Source organism: Heteronotia binoei, chromosome 11 (assembly GCF_032191835.1).
Source record: "Heteronotia binoei isolate CCM8104 ecotype False Entrance Well chromosome 11, APGP_CSIRO_Hbin_v1, whole genome shotgun sequence".
NCBI lineage: Eukaryota > Metazoa > Chordata > Lepidosauria > Squamata > Gekkonidae > Heteronotia > Heteronotia binoei.
The window spans coordinates 44,071,627-44,087,820 of NC_083233.1; the positions used below are offsets into that span (position 1 = coordinate 44,071,627).

The 16,194-nt window shown below is 41.1% G+C and overlaps 1 protein-coding gene across 1 annotated transcript in view; it reads right to left on the minus strand.

The window, feature by feature from the left end:
• HPRT1 (hypoxanthine phosphoribosyltransferase 1) overlaps window positions 1–16,059 on the minus strand; it is a 28,816-nt gene extending 12,757 nt beyond the window's left edge. Inside the window, exons 1-2 of the mRNA XM_060249132.1 lie at window positions 16,025–16,059; window positions 1,816–1,983 (exon numbers count right to left, since the gene is read on the minus strand). Of these exons, the coding sequence (XP_060105115.1) occupies window positions 1,816–1,983; window positions 16,025–16,059 (203 nt within the window). The remainder of the gene's footprint in view (window positions 1–1,815; window positions 1,984–16,024) is intronic.
• Window positions 16,060–16,194: the final 135 nt, after the last annotated feature.

Below are 16,194 nucleotides of genomic sequence, written 5' to 3' on the forward strand. Positions count from 1 at the left end.
TGGTTATGTACCATAATAATAAATTGTTTTTATTGGTTATGTACCATAATAATAAATTGTTTTTATTGGTTATGTACCATAATAATAAATCTGAATCAATGATTGCTTAAGAGTAGTCTTTACTTCTCTTCAGTTGTCTTCCAAGTGCTCACAGGCCTTTTGGACTTTAAAAGTTTTGCACTGCATTTAGTATGTTTTGTTAGTCCTCCCAAGCCACCTTGGAAACACTGTTATGTCACATTACTGTTGTTGCTGGAAACTTAACATTTAATGTTTATCTTAGGCTCACTGTTTATTCACGTTTTGTTTGTATTCATATTCTAGAGACTGAGGGTCCTTATCAGAGACTTGTTTTTTGTTCATGAGTAGATATCAATGGCTATTTCACACAATGCAGCAATAGTGTGCAACTAAACAGTTTTATACAGAGATTATCTTTAGTCTACTTTACTCAGCATTTATCTGTTTGTTCTATATACGTGCTGAGCATCCCGCTTGTTTTGCTAGGCTTTTAGTTGAGGCAGTGGATACCCAATATGATCAGCCCCTCCTCCCTAAGTTACCTGTTAAACTATTGGCTTGCTGTCTGGTTCTGACAGTCTGGAAATCCCACTGACCAGACCTGATGTACTGAAACTTGATGCAGACCCAGGGTAACATAATGCCATCTTATTGTCTGTTACTGCGGTTTTTAAATTGATGTAATTTTAGATATGGTTTGTATGAACCCTTATGTTGTAACCTGCCCAAAACCTGCTTCGGGGGGAAGGGCAGGATAGAAATTCAATAATAATAAATAGAAATACAGAACAGCCCCTTTGTACCCAATCCACTGACTCTTGAATTAACATGACCAAAGCAAAGAATCAGCATTATTTATAGCAATCTTTGATGCAGGAGGTGCTATCCAAACTTACACATACCACACACTAAGCTGCCTTGTTCAAAAGCAGACCACTGAACCATCAAGGTCAGTATTGTCTTCCCAGACTGTCAGCAGTTCTCCAGAGTCTCAGGTCTTTTCACAACACCTATTGCCTAGCCCTTTCAACGGAAGATACTGGGAACTGAACCTGGGACCTTTTGCATTGAAAGTAGATGCTCTACTACGGAGCCACCACTTCACCCCAAACTTTCTGATTTATGTTTTTACAAAAAGAGAAAAAAGCTGCACTTACTGTGTTAACATACAGTCAATAACATGAGTTGAGTACACAGATTCTGTTTAAATTTTCATTATAGCAACCCAGATTCATTATGTGAATAAGTAAGTAATAATCCATTCAAGTTTGAAACCTATCTTGGTTATTTTGTAACATCTCTGGTCTCACGTTTTAAACAATACTGAGGATTATTCTGGTTAGTTTCCCTAGTTTTATTATTAATACTGGTATACAGCAGCAGATGCAACATTAAGGATTTTGATGCTTAGAAACTACCATAAATAGAAGTTACATTTTAATTCTTGATTTTTAAGGTACAGCATGCTCCACTCATAGCAGCCTGTCATACAAAGTCGAGGTATTGGATGCTCATAATGGATCAAAACTGGTAACTGTATCCCATAGCCAGGTGCAAAGCCACCATTGGGCTTGCACTGAAGATGTAATGTAAGGACTGTTATCCAGGACTGCATTCTTTACTCAGGTCTAGGATAAAAGGTACCTACATATTACTTAAGGAAACTAGCTCCTGGCCCTCAGTTAAGGATGTAAAATAAAAAGCAAAGATGATTAATAATGGGAATGTCTTCTAGACACACACGGACTTCTGACGCAACATCTGTTTTAGAACATTATTGCAAGTCAAACAAACCTGTCCATAATAAGTCCATGAGGAATGTAGACTTTTTCCAGATCATCTGCATAATGTTTTGGTATACAGAACAAATCTAAGTCGTACCCCTGTTCATCATCTCCAATCTGAAAGGAAACCAGAAAAAGGTAAGGGCAGATATCTTCCTTACTAATAATGATCCACAGTCTGTGATAGTTTCAACATAAGGACTTGTACACTGAATCATTATCTCATTAAAAAACCCCAACAATCTGACTTCTCAGAACCGGTGGAAGCTATAACTCACTGAGAGAAGCACTGTATATAAAAGGGCCTTGTTTTTATCACTGGCATTTCCTGACAGAGCTGGGACAGATCATTAGAAGTTAGAAAACTGCATACTAAAATAGCACATTGTATCCTTGTTAATTATATGACAGAGAAGTTGCATTATGCTCCCCTGTACATCAACATTCAACTAAGTGAGGGATTACTTGCTATGAATTAAAAGTTTTTTGGGGAAACATGCAATAAATACAAACACTAGGCTGTAGAGGAAAGTCAGACTTGCTTTTAATGCAATACCTAGAAGAACAAAGTATGTCAAACTCCTGTCCATATCTAGTCAATGTCCATGCACCAGAAAAGAGGTGGACCAACTCATGATAAGACAATGAAAATAAATGATCATGCCCATAGAGGCTTAAGTGTAGCATGGATACAGCTGCAATTCACAAGCAACAAAATTCAGATTTCTCAAGAGGTTTGTGCACAGTCTGTCTCAGTTCATGATGAGGCTCCTCCCAGAACTTTTTGTCCTTTTTACTGTACCAGAATGGAAGGGCTGTGGTGCATTCATATTTGAGAGAAAGAAATCCCCACTGTGTACAACTAGGAAGAAAGTCCTTAGCTTAGGAACTCAAGATTAATCAGTTTAGAATCCATTTGTCCACATTTAGGAAGAAGTACAAGTCAGGCAGTGTTAGAACTCCTTCCAAAAACCAAAACTCAGCAGGCTAAAGTGCAAAAAGTGCTCACATGAGCAAGTTTAGCCAGTGATGTCCTCAAATCTCCCTTTCCTTTTAGTGATGGTTCTCTCTCCATATATACACACACCAATCAGAAGCTGTATTTGCCCACAGTTCTCCCTCTAGCTTCGTTCATCAAGAGAATATAAGCAGAAGAAAAAGGCTTCACAAGTAAGAAAAGACTGAAATCTGAAATCCACCATTACTTTCAGGATTTTCAAGGAAACTAAAGTAAAACACCAGTAGTGGGGGTGGAAAGTGTCATCAAGTCACAGCTGACTTATGGCTGGCTATTTCCATAGGGTTTCCAGGGCAAGAGACGTTCAGAGGTGGTTTACCACTGCCTGCCTCCACATCATGATCCTGGTATTCTCTGTCTCAAGGACTTTTTTTGTAGCAGGAACTCCTTTGCATATTAGGCCACACACCCCTGATGTAGCCAATCCTCCAAGAGCTTACAGAGCTCTTAGTACAGGGCCTACTGTAAGCTCCAGGAGGATTGGCTACATCAGGGGAGTGTGACCTAATACACAAAGGAGTTCCTGCTACAAAAACAGCCCTGGAGGTTTCACATCCAAATCCTAGCCAGGGCCGGCCCTGCTTAGATTCAGAGATCTGATGAGACCAGACTAGCCTGGGCTATTCAAGTCAGGGCAAAGCATTGGATACTTTTATTATGTTGTCAAGGTTATGGCACTGCATTGTTCAGTTTGACACTGTTTTACCATTCAGTCTATGATGACATCAAACTCCAGACACTGCCAGCTCTGTTAAACTAATCAAATCAAGCAAAATCACACCAAACATGAGCTTCAAACCTACACCCTATGAGCAAGAAATAACCCAGCTTAACATGTCCTCGCTGAATGTTGTGAAGACATGCAAAGTCTTTCTTATTTGTAGAAACAAAGGACAGCTGGACAATGTATTACACTACCTCCAATCCCCAGCCAGCCAAGAACAAAATAAGCAGTGTCATAAATATTCCAATGATGGTTTCCCAATGATCCCTTTTCCCCATGGCTCTTTGTTTCAAATACCCCACCTACCAAACCGTGCAGGGCCTCCATGCCAGTATGTCCCTTTACACTTAGGTACATGTGATCATCAAGCCCCAATGGGCTCCTATAACAAAGACCTTGAAGGTGACTTTCACAACTCCCTTCCTTCTCAACCTAATTAAATTATAAATACTGGCTGCTTCCTGCAGGCATTTTCACTCACAAATACCAACTGGAATGATCCCTCCATCTTTCTCCACGCAACTGGCCCCCACCTACTCACAAATCCTAGATATCCTACCTAGGATTTAACAAAACCCTATCAAAATTACCTCTAGCCACTACCACCTTCACAGTCACATACTTGCACTTCTACAGGAAATCTTCTGTCCCCAAAACCCCTCACAAACCATCTATTTTAAGAGATATTTATTGTTTTAACCTCCCCTCTTCACTGGCCAACCTATTCCTTCTGGACAATCTTAATGGAAGGACTACAGGAGAGTGAACGCTACACCTCTAGCCCTGAATCCACTAGAGGAAGTTAAAGAGTTGGGGTATTCCTCATAAGAAAAAAAAGGGGGTACTTTTCTCTGAGGAATTGGAGGGCCTGAAGCTGCCGAGAGAAGCACTCCTTTCTATGAAACAATATTAATATTGGTTGTTGTAGATTTTCCGGGATGTGTGGCTGTGGTTGTGAAAGCCTTCTACAACATATTACATAGTAATATTTTAGGGACACCAGAAACTCCTGTAAAGACCAGAGGACATCCCAATGCAGAGCGCAGCTGCAAGCTGTGCATCTGCATGGGCCTGGGTTAAACACATCAGAAAGACAAGGGACTGTGGTCTGCTCAAATACAACAGGCTGAATTGTTACATGTTAGTTGTTGTATATGTTTCATTAATGATGTCTTACAAAGTTGGTTTATTGTTATTTTCAAAAATGCAAGTGTCACAAGGTGGGATCACACTATCATAGTTGTCAACTCTCGGGTCTTTAATTCTAAAAAATTATTTGATATTGTTCCTTGAATTAAATAGTTTACACACCTTTAACCCTCTCCCCAGCACAATGAAACTCCACCTTAGTCCTTGAACCTATGGTTTCCCCACTTTCAACCACTTCTGCTTGAGGAGGAAAGAAAGCCTCCTAACTACGCTATAGAAGGGATGCTCAGGTTGTAGGAAAGCCCTCCCACTCCGCCTTCCTGACTTCCAACCTCTCTGAAGAGAATATGCATTCTAGAATGGAACAAATCTAAAATGAGGTTCAAACTGGATTCCCCCCCCCCCCCCGCCATTGAACTCCCTTAACATAACCAAACGCCCTAACTCACCATGAACCTTCACTCTCTCCCAGTTTTAACTTCACTTCTGGGTGGTGGGCCACCTTTACCCCAGGCACCACCACCTCTTCTTGAAGGTCAGCAGCTCAAATTCAAGTAACCACCACCACCCCATAACCAAATCGTCACACTCTTAAGTTTTAATCTCTTGCCTTAAGGGGAAAGCCACATTCAAGGGGGGGGGGGGGGGGAGATGAGGCTCAAATTGATTTCCTCCCCCTCAGATACGAATCTCCAGTTTCAACCCCTTTTCCTTCCGGCGAACGGAAACCCATGTTTTATTGCAAGGGGAAACTGAGGCTGAAACCGGTTCTCTGCTGTCCACCTAACCAATCGCTTCCCGAATCTGTTTTTTAATCTTTCTCTTTTTTCTTTGGGAGGGGAGCACCTTCCCCCCCCCCCCTTCTTTCGGCCTGCCTTCCTCTTAAGAGCACGTTGCTCTTCACAGGGGGAGGCCCGACCCGGCCCCAAGGCCGCGCGCCCGAACCCCCTCCTCAGCCAGCCGCGCTCACCACAATGCAGGGACTGCTTCTGTTGCTGCTGCTGGCTTCGGCAGCTTTGTGGCCGGCCATGGCACCGGCGGGGGGGGGCCCGCTCCTCTTCACGGGACTCGGGACCCGCGAGCGGTAGCGGCGACGCCACTGATGCCCGCGAGGCGCAGGGACCTGCCGCCTGCTCGCAGGGGGAGGCGGAGCTGCGCCGCCGGCGGCCTCAGCCCAACCAGCGCCGCCCCTTGAGTTACCGCTTCCCGCGCGGCTGCCCTTGCTGTTTTAGCCGCGCTCAACATGGCCGCTGCGACATGAGTAATATGATCGTGTCTCCGATGCCTCATAGAGGCGAAAGGCAGCTGCTGCCTTCGCGCAAAATGTTGCTTTATATATAGATAGATCGTAGATGGTACCCCTCCCGAGTGGCTTCCTTTATTTGTATGTTTAAGTGAATCCGCGTTCCACAATGGCGCTTCATTTATGGGCTTAAACATTATATACCGCCTTTCCGCAGAGTGTACGAGGGAGGCAACGTGCAGCACAAAACGATATTAAAAGTAGACCACCAGAGAGACATTCCCATAAGCAAACAGCAAAGGTGTAAAATCAAAGAAAAAATGGCTCTTTGTTATTGACAAAAGTTCATTTTAAAAAAGAAAACCCAATCCCCCAAATTTGTGCTGGGCTGGTTTTTGTGGCCTGATTTAGTCAAAAGCAAGTGTGCAGTTTTAACTTGGGTAGAGGCTGCTGGTTGACCGCTCTTGAGAGGCTTTTGGTTCTTTGAGGGGTTGGTACCCAACCTTTCCTGTATGTAAGGCTGCTACAAGGAAATAATCTGAGTGAGGGAAACGACGAGACAAAAAAATGCATACTAAAGGAAGCTGGAAAGAAATTGATCCAATATAGACATAATAACAATAATTACTATTTGTGTAGGACTTTTGAGTATTCAAGGGACGCTTCACAACAGCCCAGTAAGGAAGGCTAGGGTATAGGGTTGTTTTCCTCATATCTCATATATGAGAGCCAAGCTGAGAGAGTTACTTGGCCAAGGCCACTAAGTAAGTTTGTGGCAATAAGACTTATAATAGAGACTCCCAGCTTAAGTCTTTATGTTCAGCTCCCATTAAACTCTTGTAATTCCTGTGCAAAAGCTTTACCTCTTGTTATTTCAATTCATATATCCAACTATTTCTTTTAATTAGGGTTTGTAGAATCTTTCGGGCTCAAGTGCTGTGTTCTACTGGAGAAAGTTTTTCTTCCAGACGTTTCGTTCTCGGCTGCGGAGAACTCCTCAGTGGCGTTGCAGCCGGAGCAGGCGCTCTGACCTTCTTGGCTGCTGTGCATTGAGTGAGGCCAGGGCTGCTGGAGAGCTGCTATTTCTAGGCTGGAGGGGATGTGGTGAAAGGGCAATAGGTTTGTGGATGTGCCCATTGTTTGGTGGGGCTTCCTGGAAGAGTAGTGATAAGGAAACTGGCTGTTGAACGTGACCATTGTTCTGTGTTAATTGCTGGGAGGGTTGGAAGGGGTGTGAAGATAAGGAAGATGGTTGTTGACTATGCTGATTGTTCTGTGGAATGTACTGATTGTTCTGTGAATTTCTGCAATTTTATATTTCTTTTAAATTACCCCTTGACTAATGATTAAGTGGTAACAGCTCAGTCCCCATAGGCCTGTTTTCAAGGCAAGAAATTGCCATTGCCTGCCTCTGCATAGTGTCCATGGTATTCCTTGGTGGTTTTCCATCCAGAACTAACGCTGTTTAGCTTCCAAGATGTGATGAGATCAGGCTAGCCAATGAATATAAGCACCCAGAAATAATATGATTTATTCAAATTAGTACAGTCTCCCCGTTGTATTTTTAATCCGATTTTTAAAATTTAACTTAGGTTTTGAAAATTTAAATTGGGGTCTTTTTCAATAGAATGCTTTTTGAGGAAAAATCTATCTAAAGATAGTTTTCTATTTTAAGATACATTATAGTTCAAAGGTTATTCATCATGAAATATGGATTTATTTTTAATTATATAGCATAAGACTATATTCATGCAATGTTTAATTTTTTTGTAATAATAATTACTGTGTATGTAGTATAAATAGGAGAGCCTAAGATTGTCTAGCAGCCAGAAGATCTAGTTCTTTTAGCATTATGCACCACTAGGTGGCACCACTAGGTGGCAAGCCATTGCCTACCTCTTTCTCAGGCCTCTGGTATTTTTTGGAGGTTGCCCATCCAAATATTAGCCAGGGTCAACTCTGCTTAGCTTCTGAGATCTGATATCAGGATAGCTTGGGCTATCCAGGTCCATTAATCCATTCCAATGTCATGCTCTCCCAGAGGTTTCTGTAAGATTATTTTGGGCAGTTTTTCTATCTAGAAGATATTGTTACAGAAGCTTGGTTTTGCAGTTCTCAAAACTGAATTTGTTTCTGCAGAGAGAGCATGCCTCTTCTTCACAGCAAAAATGTTATAAAATAAACATACAGAGTTAAGAGACCTCAGTCCTATTGGTCCTCTGCAAATCCATGTACACAGAATCAACCCCTTATTTCTTAAGTGCTGCTGTTTCAAGAACTTCAGATAATTGTTTGGAGTAGAATAGGTCTCGATAAAAAGGAGATGCTAAGAGCTAAGTGTGAGGAGGGAGGGGCAAGCAATATAAATTAAAATGAAACTATCTGAGCAGAATACTCCAGAAATATTGAGATCTTTGTAAGCATATCCTCATGAATGTTTAACTAAATATAATAATACAATAGGCTTGACAGCCCCCAGGTCCCAGTGGGGAATTCCCCCATTTTTGCAGTTTCCTCCTAACCACCATCCAGCTGGCTGGTGGGGGGACGCCCCACCCCAACAGACATAATGTGCCTTTAAATCTGCACAGGCTTAAAAGAAGCTTGCAAACTTCTTGTGCTTTGGACTGTGTGTGCCTATAAATCTCAGCAGGAGGAAAATGCATGGGCAGGGCGAGCAGGCGAAGCCATGTGGCTCTCCCCAGTGAGTGCGTGAAGCATGTGAGAAAGGAAGAAAAATGAGCGCAAATGTTTTGCATTCATTTCAGGAGTCATGCATATAGTAAAATGGAGTTAACTGGAACCTGATAATACAATGGAGGAAAACTCCACTCCCTAGGCTGCTCTCCTTTCGTTTTCCTGTTAGTCTGAAGAATTTGGTTGAAATACAGCAGATGGTTACATTCAGCAATTCCTGTGAGTAAATCACCCCAGTGAAATTACAAAAGTGTGTGTTTATAACAGTTTATTTCGGCTGCTTTGTGAGTGCGTGTTCATTTTCATTTTGTGGATGTGCAGCTGCTGAGGGTGAGGAAATGAAGACTGTATTCAGGGGAACTGCACTGCTTTATTTTTATGTATTTATTTTAGGGAATAGGAAAGTCTCCAGGCTCCACCCCCAAAGTCCCCAGCTATTTTCTGATTTGGACTTGGCAACCCTATGTATATAATGTTATTGTTTATTTAAATAAAGCCACTAAATTTGTTATTGTTAATCATTATTTTTCACCTTCCAACAAAGTACAACAGAAAAGTTGTCCAAATACGAATAATTAACCAGTGATTTCATAATTATCTATTCCAAGTAGTAAATAACCATTCATTAACTAAAACTAATCTGAAAAGTTACTATACTAAAATGAAACCTTCATCTAGGTTGTAAATATTAAGGCCAGCAAGAATTAGCCTTTACACAGAAAACTGTGATTTAAATTGAGTCTTACTGATTAGTGATTTAAATCAAATCCACCCTGCAAGGAACCACAAGGTCTGGCAAAAGAAGAGTAAGTTAATCATTAGGCATACAAAAAGAGAATTTGAGGAGATTACTAAAGTATCAAGACAAACAATACACATTTCTTTACATTTATCCAGAGCAGGAAACCAGCCAGTGAAGCAGTTGGGCCTTGAATTTAAGGATTGCTAAAGGAAGATGGGGAATGGCAGAGAAGCTAAATTAATTATTTGCATCTGTGGTCACTGTGGGAAATGTGGGGCATGTACTCAGGCCACAGCCACTATTTTCAGGAAGTCTGAAGAACTGAGTCAAATTGTGATAATGGAAGATGAAGCCTTAGAGCTACTGATGGCATGCAACAGAGTTTTCAGGGACCTGCGGAATTGTTGCTCCATATATCTAACTTTTCACTAAAATCAGCCACTGTACCAGAAGACTAGAGAGGATGACATGTTACACTTTTTTTAAAAAGGGGTGGTGGTGGTCTAGAGGGAACCAGGAAATTACAGGCCAGTAAGCCTGACATCTGTCCTAGGCAAATTAATAGAAACTGTAATAAAAGACAGAATGATTAGGCACAAACAGGAACAAATCCTGCTGAGGGAAAATCAACAAGACTTCTGCAAAAGGAAGTCCCGCCTTGCCAATTTTTGGCAATCCTAATTAAAGCACACACACATACAGAAAGCATAAATAATGGTGATCCAGTAGATATACTTAGGCTTTCAGAATACTTTTTACAAGGTACCTCACCAAAGACTCCTGAGTGAGTTTAGCAGTCATGGGATAAGAGGATGAGGTCATTTATGGATAAAAAATTGTTTAGGAAGCAAAGAGCAGGAATAAATGGATAGTTCTCACAATGAAGGAAAGCAGTGGGGTCCCACAAAGATTGATATTGGAGCCAGGGCTAGTGGGGTCCCACAAGGATTGATATTGGAACCAAGGCTATTTTATGTGTTTGTAAATTATCTGGAACTGGGGATGAGCAATGCAGTGGCCAGGTTTCCGGGAGACACAAAATTATCCAGGACGGGAAAACCGAGGCCAATTGTGAAGAGCTCCAGGAGAATCTCCACAAACTGGGCAAGTGGGCAACAATGTTTCAAATCAAGTTTAGACTAGGTAAGTGTAAAGTGATGTGTTCTGGAACAAAAAAAAAATCCCAGTTTCAATTGTATGCTAATGAGGTCTCAACTTGCTGTGACTCTAAAGACACCTTGGGGCCATAGTGGAGACCTCAATGAAAGTGTCATTCCAGTATGCTGCAGCAGTGAAAAGGGCAAACTCTGAGTTAAGGATTACTACAAGAGATTGAAAATAAAACAGCTAATACTACAATACCCCCACATAGATCTATAGTGCAGCCTCATTTGGGATACTGTGATGAGCTGTTCTGATCACCGTTATCTCAAAAAAGACATCGCAAAGTTGGAAAACATACAACTGAAATGATTGAGGGGAAAGGCTGAAGAGTCTGGGACTTAATGTGACATGGGTTTAGTGTCCGTGTCTGTTCCTTCCAATCTATGTTGTTGTGATACTCCCCTTCACCTTCAATAATAATGGAATAACTGTAACCTATATTGATCCATGGCACTGTACAGTTTGCACTCCCATTATGGAATTCCCTTCCTCAGAGACTTGCCAAAGCTCAAGCACCTTTTGGATGTCAAGACCTCCTTGTTTAATTAAGTCAGCACATTGCACAAGGTTTGGGTTTCTCCTGATTAGTGGGTGTGGGAATTCTATGGCTCAGGAATATAAATTCCAAATCCCCCACTCCTATTTTTCAATCACTCATTTCACAGTATGTTGCAACTGGGGAACTGAAGCAACTCTTCCAGAGAACATTAATAGCTTGTGTAATGCTGTGATTGTGTGAATGTAATGCTGTGTCCCAAATAAGTGAATATGACTGTTTTGTAGCTGAGTTTTTAGTGAGTGTGTATACCTTTCACTAAGTCTACCTCTAGCCAATATTGTATACTCTTGATTAGCAGCAGCTTTCTATAATCTCATACAAAAGATTTCTCCAGCTCTGCTTTCCAAACTCTTCTCAAATGGATGTGCTAAGAACTGAACCAGGGACTTTATCAGAACCTTCACTCATTAGCCATGATGCAAACTTGCTTAGTACTATTTATGTTTAAAAGTTTTACCCCCCAAAAAATCTCAAATGCAAACTTCTTTCCTCCTTTTTGCAAATTACTTTGTGAGGCTTTGAGAAAAAAAAATCTGCCAAACAGCAATTTCAATCAGGTCTTGATTTATGGGATTAGGAAATTAGGAAACATGGGATTAGGAAAGGCAGGGAAACAAAAATAATGGCTGAAGTTACAGGAAGTTCATTAGCAAATTAAATAGCATATTTATTCAAATGATGCATCCATATTAGTGCCATAATTGCTGGGATTTTAAGGTGAATGTAGGACACAGCAGCAATTTGCAAAAGCAGAAAAACTGGCAAGCACCATTCACTTCCAAGAGAGCTTATTCACTTCCAAGAGACTTTTTAAAATTATAAATCTACGAGTTTGATTGAAGGCCTTAGTTTCAGCAGTTTACATCAGCTAGATGAGTGGTCACTGCCTAATTTCATGTTCATTTTGGCCTCATGGCCACTTGATATCCTTACCTCTGAAAATAATGGCCACTTTGTAGGATAGATGTTCTATGATCTTCATAGGTTAAGGCACACAGTTTTAGAGAAACTTGTCATCAAATAAAGTCCAAGACTTCATTTGACAAATCAGCTGCTGTTACCCAACAAAGGTAAACATCTTGATCAGCCTTCCATAATTGTTCTAAGCACTATATTGGATTCTGTATTTGATAAATGGGTTAGTGTAGATCTGTGAGTGTAAATGTATTTCAGATAACATATCCCTGGCATGTTATCTATGGTTCTGTGGCACAGTGCAGTATCTTCCCACAGTCCATGTTCTGGCATCTTTTGAAATGTAAGAAAGGTAAGAAAAAGAATCCCTTAGTGTTTCAGAGATTAACTTGCTGGGTCGTTATTTCTGGACTTCATGAACTATGGGGCATACTCATTCTTGTGTTGAAATCATACAAATTCAGGTGCATGTTGTAACTGACCAGCCTGTAGAGATTATTCATATTCAGATGCAAAATAAAGCAAAAACACTGAAATAATATTGTGCTGTTCAAAAACACAGCTTGCAAACTCAGGACTACTGCCTCAGAGCATGGTAACTGAGTTTAATATTTATAGTCTGCATGAGAAGGGAACCATGAGGAAGAGCCACCTGTGTGTTTATGACCATTACCTGGAAAAATCATAAAGGGTGTGACAAAGCAGAAAAACAGGAAGCAGATACTGCTTCCACTCTGCAAAACAGGCAGGAGAACCCTATTTGCTCACACTGTAAACACAATTATAACTTAGCTGCATACTGGGGATGGGGAGGGAACAGAAGGGATCAAGTAGTTACCTGTCACCCCCCTGAACACCACCTATGATGTGAGACAGGGATGGGCAAATTTTTCAGCACTGGGAGCAAGAACATTCAGTTTAGAGCCCTCAATAGCAGATGGAAACCAAGTTATGGCTCGCTCTTTAATCTTAATGGCACTCACACCTCAAATGATTTCCAGCAATTTGGAGGGAAGAATCTGCCAACGAGCTAGCTGCTGTAGTTGGCCAGGTCGCTGTCCCCAACAAATTGTTACAGTGCTTGAGAGATGGATGAAAAACTCCTGCAGGCTGAATGTGGGCCCCAGCCAGTAATTTGCCCACCTCTACTCTACGAACGAGACTGTAAAAGAATCTTCCTGAGCTACTACAAAATCAGGTATTTATCTGTCAGTGCAGTGCTGAAGGACTTATGAAGGATTTAATTTTTAAAAGAAAATACCTATTCATAATGAAATATAAAATTCTTACATAATATTCTATATTTGTGTGCATACCTGGAAATCCTGGTGACCCTGACTGGGACACGGAGGATGTTCAGAGAAGTGGCTTGATACAGCCTGCCTCTGCCTCCTCCTCCTGGTATTCCATGGAGGTCTCCCATCCAAGTACTAACCAGGGTCAGCCCTGCTTAAATTCCAAGATCTGACTTGCCTGGGCTATCCAGGTCATGGCTTTCTTTACAGAATCTTCATATACATAGTTCTTCCTTCCACATTTTATCCTCTCAGCAAGCCCATGAGGCAGGTTAGTGATCCAAAATCACCCATCAAGTGTCAGATTGAGGGTCTGAACATACATCTCCTTTACCTTATGTTGTCACATTAGCCACAACAACACTTTAATGACTGGAAAAAACCAACAGTCAATTTATTTTAAAAATACCCCATTTATGTTAATTCTAAAAGTCAGACTACAATTAAAACACCGAGCACAATTGAACAAACCAGCACCAGGCGTGATTTACAAAAAACATAGTGGAATGTCTTATTTAAGAAACAAACTCCAATATGTGTCCTGAAAGCTGTTCGATTTGCTGCACTGACAACCGATGGTCAGAAATAAGTTCAGAAGCTTGTTAGGTTGGCAAAAATTGGTCACATGGTACTTCAGCTAGCCACAGCTACTGTCTTGAGACCATAACCTTTACCACTACAAGCATGAGACAGAGAGTACGTTTCTACAGCACAAAGCCAGGTGCTGCCAAGGTTTGGCTAGATCACAAGAAGCTGCCCCATGTCCCCACAACCACTTGACTGGAAAGTTCATCAGGTGTCAGCTCCATATGCAAACCACTGTATCCTTCCTCTTGTTCATTACACTATATTGAAGCCAACTCTCCCTCTCCAACACTTCCCCTGCTTGGGGAGGGACGGTGGCTCAGTGGTAGAGCATCTGCTTGGGAAGCAGAAGGTCCCAGGTTCAATCCCTGGCATCTCCAAAAAAGGGTCCAGGCAAATAGGTGTGAAAAGCCTCGGCTTGAGACCCTGGAGAGCCGCTACCAGTCTGAAAAGACAATACTGACTTTGATGGACCAAAGGTCTGATTCAGTATAAGGCAGCTTCATATGTTCAAAAGAAACAGACCTCAACACTAGGAAAAACTCTCAGGAAAGGAGGAATGCAGGCTGAGAGAATACTCCACGCACTAGTGGATTTCAGGAGCTAGGGGCCCTTCAAAACTTACTATATTGTGCCCTGATGAAGCTGATTTTAAAAACCAGTGGTCTGTAAATAAATGGAATTTCTTGCAGAAGTGACAGAAGTGTATCTTCCACATGCATGCAGCCCCGCTCATCTCACAGGATCGAAAGTTACTTCAGCTTGACATTACATTTCAATGCAGGGGTGGGGAGCAGTGTTTCCTATTGAAATTATGGGTACAGAATCTTCCTATTTTTACATGAATACATGTGAAATTGTTTTCACTAGTCAGCACCTTTCTTACATGAGTTCTTACATAACGCACAAAAAGTTAAGGTCCTGTACTCATTAACAGCCAGAAGATCTGAAATGTTCCATCATCTACTTAAAAGGTTTTGATTAGTCCTTCTCAACAAGAAAACAGGATAAAAGTAGAAGCAATAATAAATTGGTAAATGTTGTGATCGTAAGGTATTTTTAAACAGAACACAAAAACTACAAATCATTTATTGAAGATGAGTATGGATTCATATCAATACAAATACTGCAAAGCAAGAACAAAATCTATCTCAGGTGACATCATGACCACCTTCTTTATGCAGTAGTCATTTTCTACTGAAGTTTTTTAAATTAGAAGTTGGAAAGGGCTGCCATAATGATTTGTAGTTATGCATAGATCTTTTTAAATGGAGATTTAAAAAAAAAGATTTAAGCATCAAGATTGCATGCTAGCCTTTCAATTTTTGTGATCTATGAAGGATTCCCTAGCTTTGTCATAGTGAGATTTTAAAAAAAACCACCCTATCTGTAAGCAGTTCAGGGCAAGATACCCAGCAGTACTCACTTTTTTGCTCAGCCACCCAAAAGAAAAAGGAAGAGCCAGCCAGTATGTGGGACATGCTCTATGAGGAACACAGTTTACAGGCACAGAACCGTGGCCCAATGAGCTCCGGAGACAGGCTACAGAACCCCATTTTTCACCAACTGCAATGGGTAAGATTATTTGTTGTTCTAATTTCTAGCCAGAAAATAATTTTCAGTTTAACTCTGGCTGCAGTTTGGCTATGACCAGAACTGTTCTGCGGTGATTCCAGTTCTGAGGCATTAACAAGTTCAATCCTTCAAGCCAGTTTAAACTGCTTCACAAGAAAAGCTTTTACACTCACTTGGAAAATGAGGATGGAACCTGGTAAATGATCTACATTCGACACCATAAAACATGGCTAAGAAAGGATAATTGGTCTTCATTAACCCAGCAAAACAGTTGGGCATATTGCCATTTATTGTTTTCTGCTTACTGAAAAAGTACTGCCGGTAGTCTTTGACCAGCAAGGTGAAAGAGTAAGAGACATGCTGCAAGCAGCACTCCTTTTCACAGTTACAGACTGCATTTCAAAACAAGACTAGACACCTTGCTTTGGGTTAGCAATGTGGCCAGATTTTACAAAGGGGCAAAGCAAAGAGAAACCTCTACTATTGTTGTTCCATGAGTATTGCAGCAATATTCAGGATTAATGGAGCCTTCCCTGTTGGTGTTAAGACATACCTTTCAATCACTTCCATAGTCTGAGCTCCAGGCATGTTATCTGAAACCTTGCTTGGGAAAGACACATTGAAAGTGGAAAAACATCTGTTCTCTTTCCATTTCCCTCCATCCTTAGTTTTGAGTTAAAAAGTACACTCATTCTTAAGAGAGGAATTTGTGTACAAAAGTGC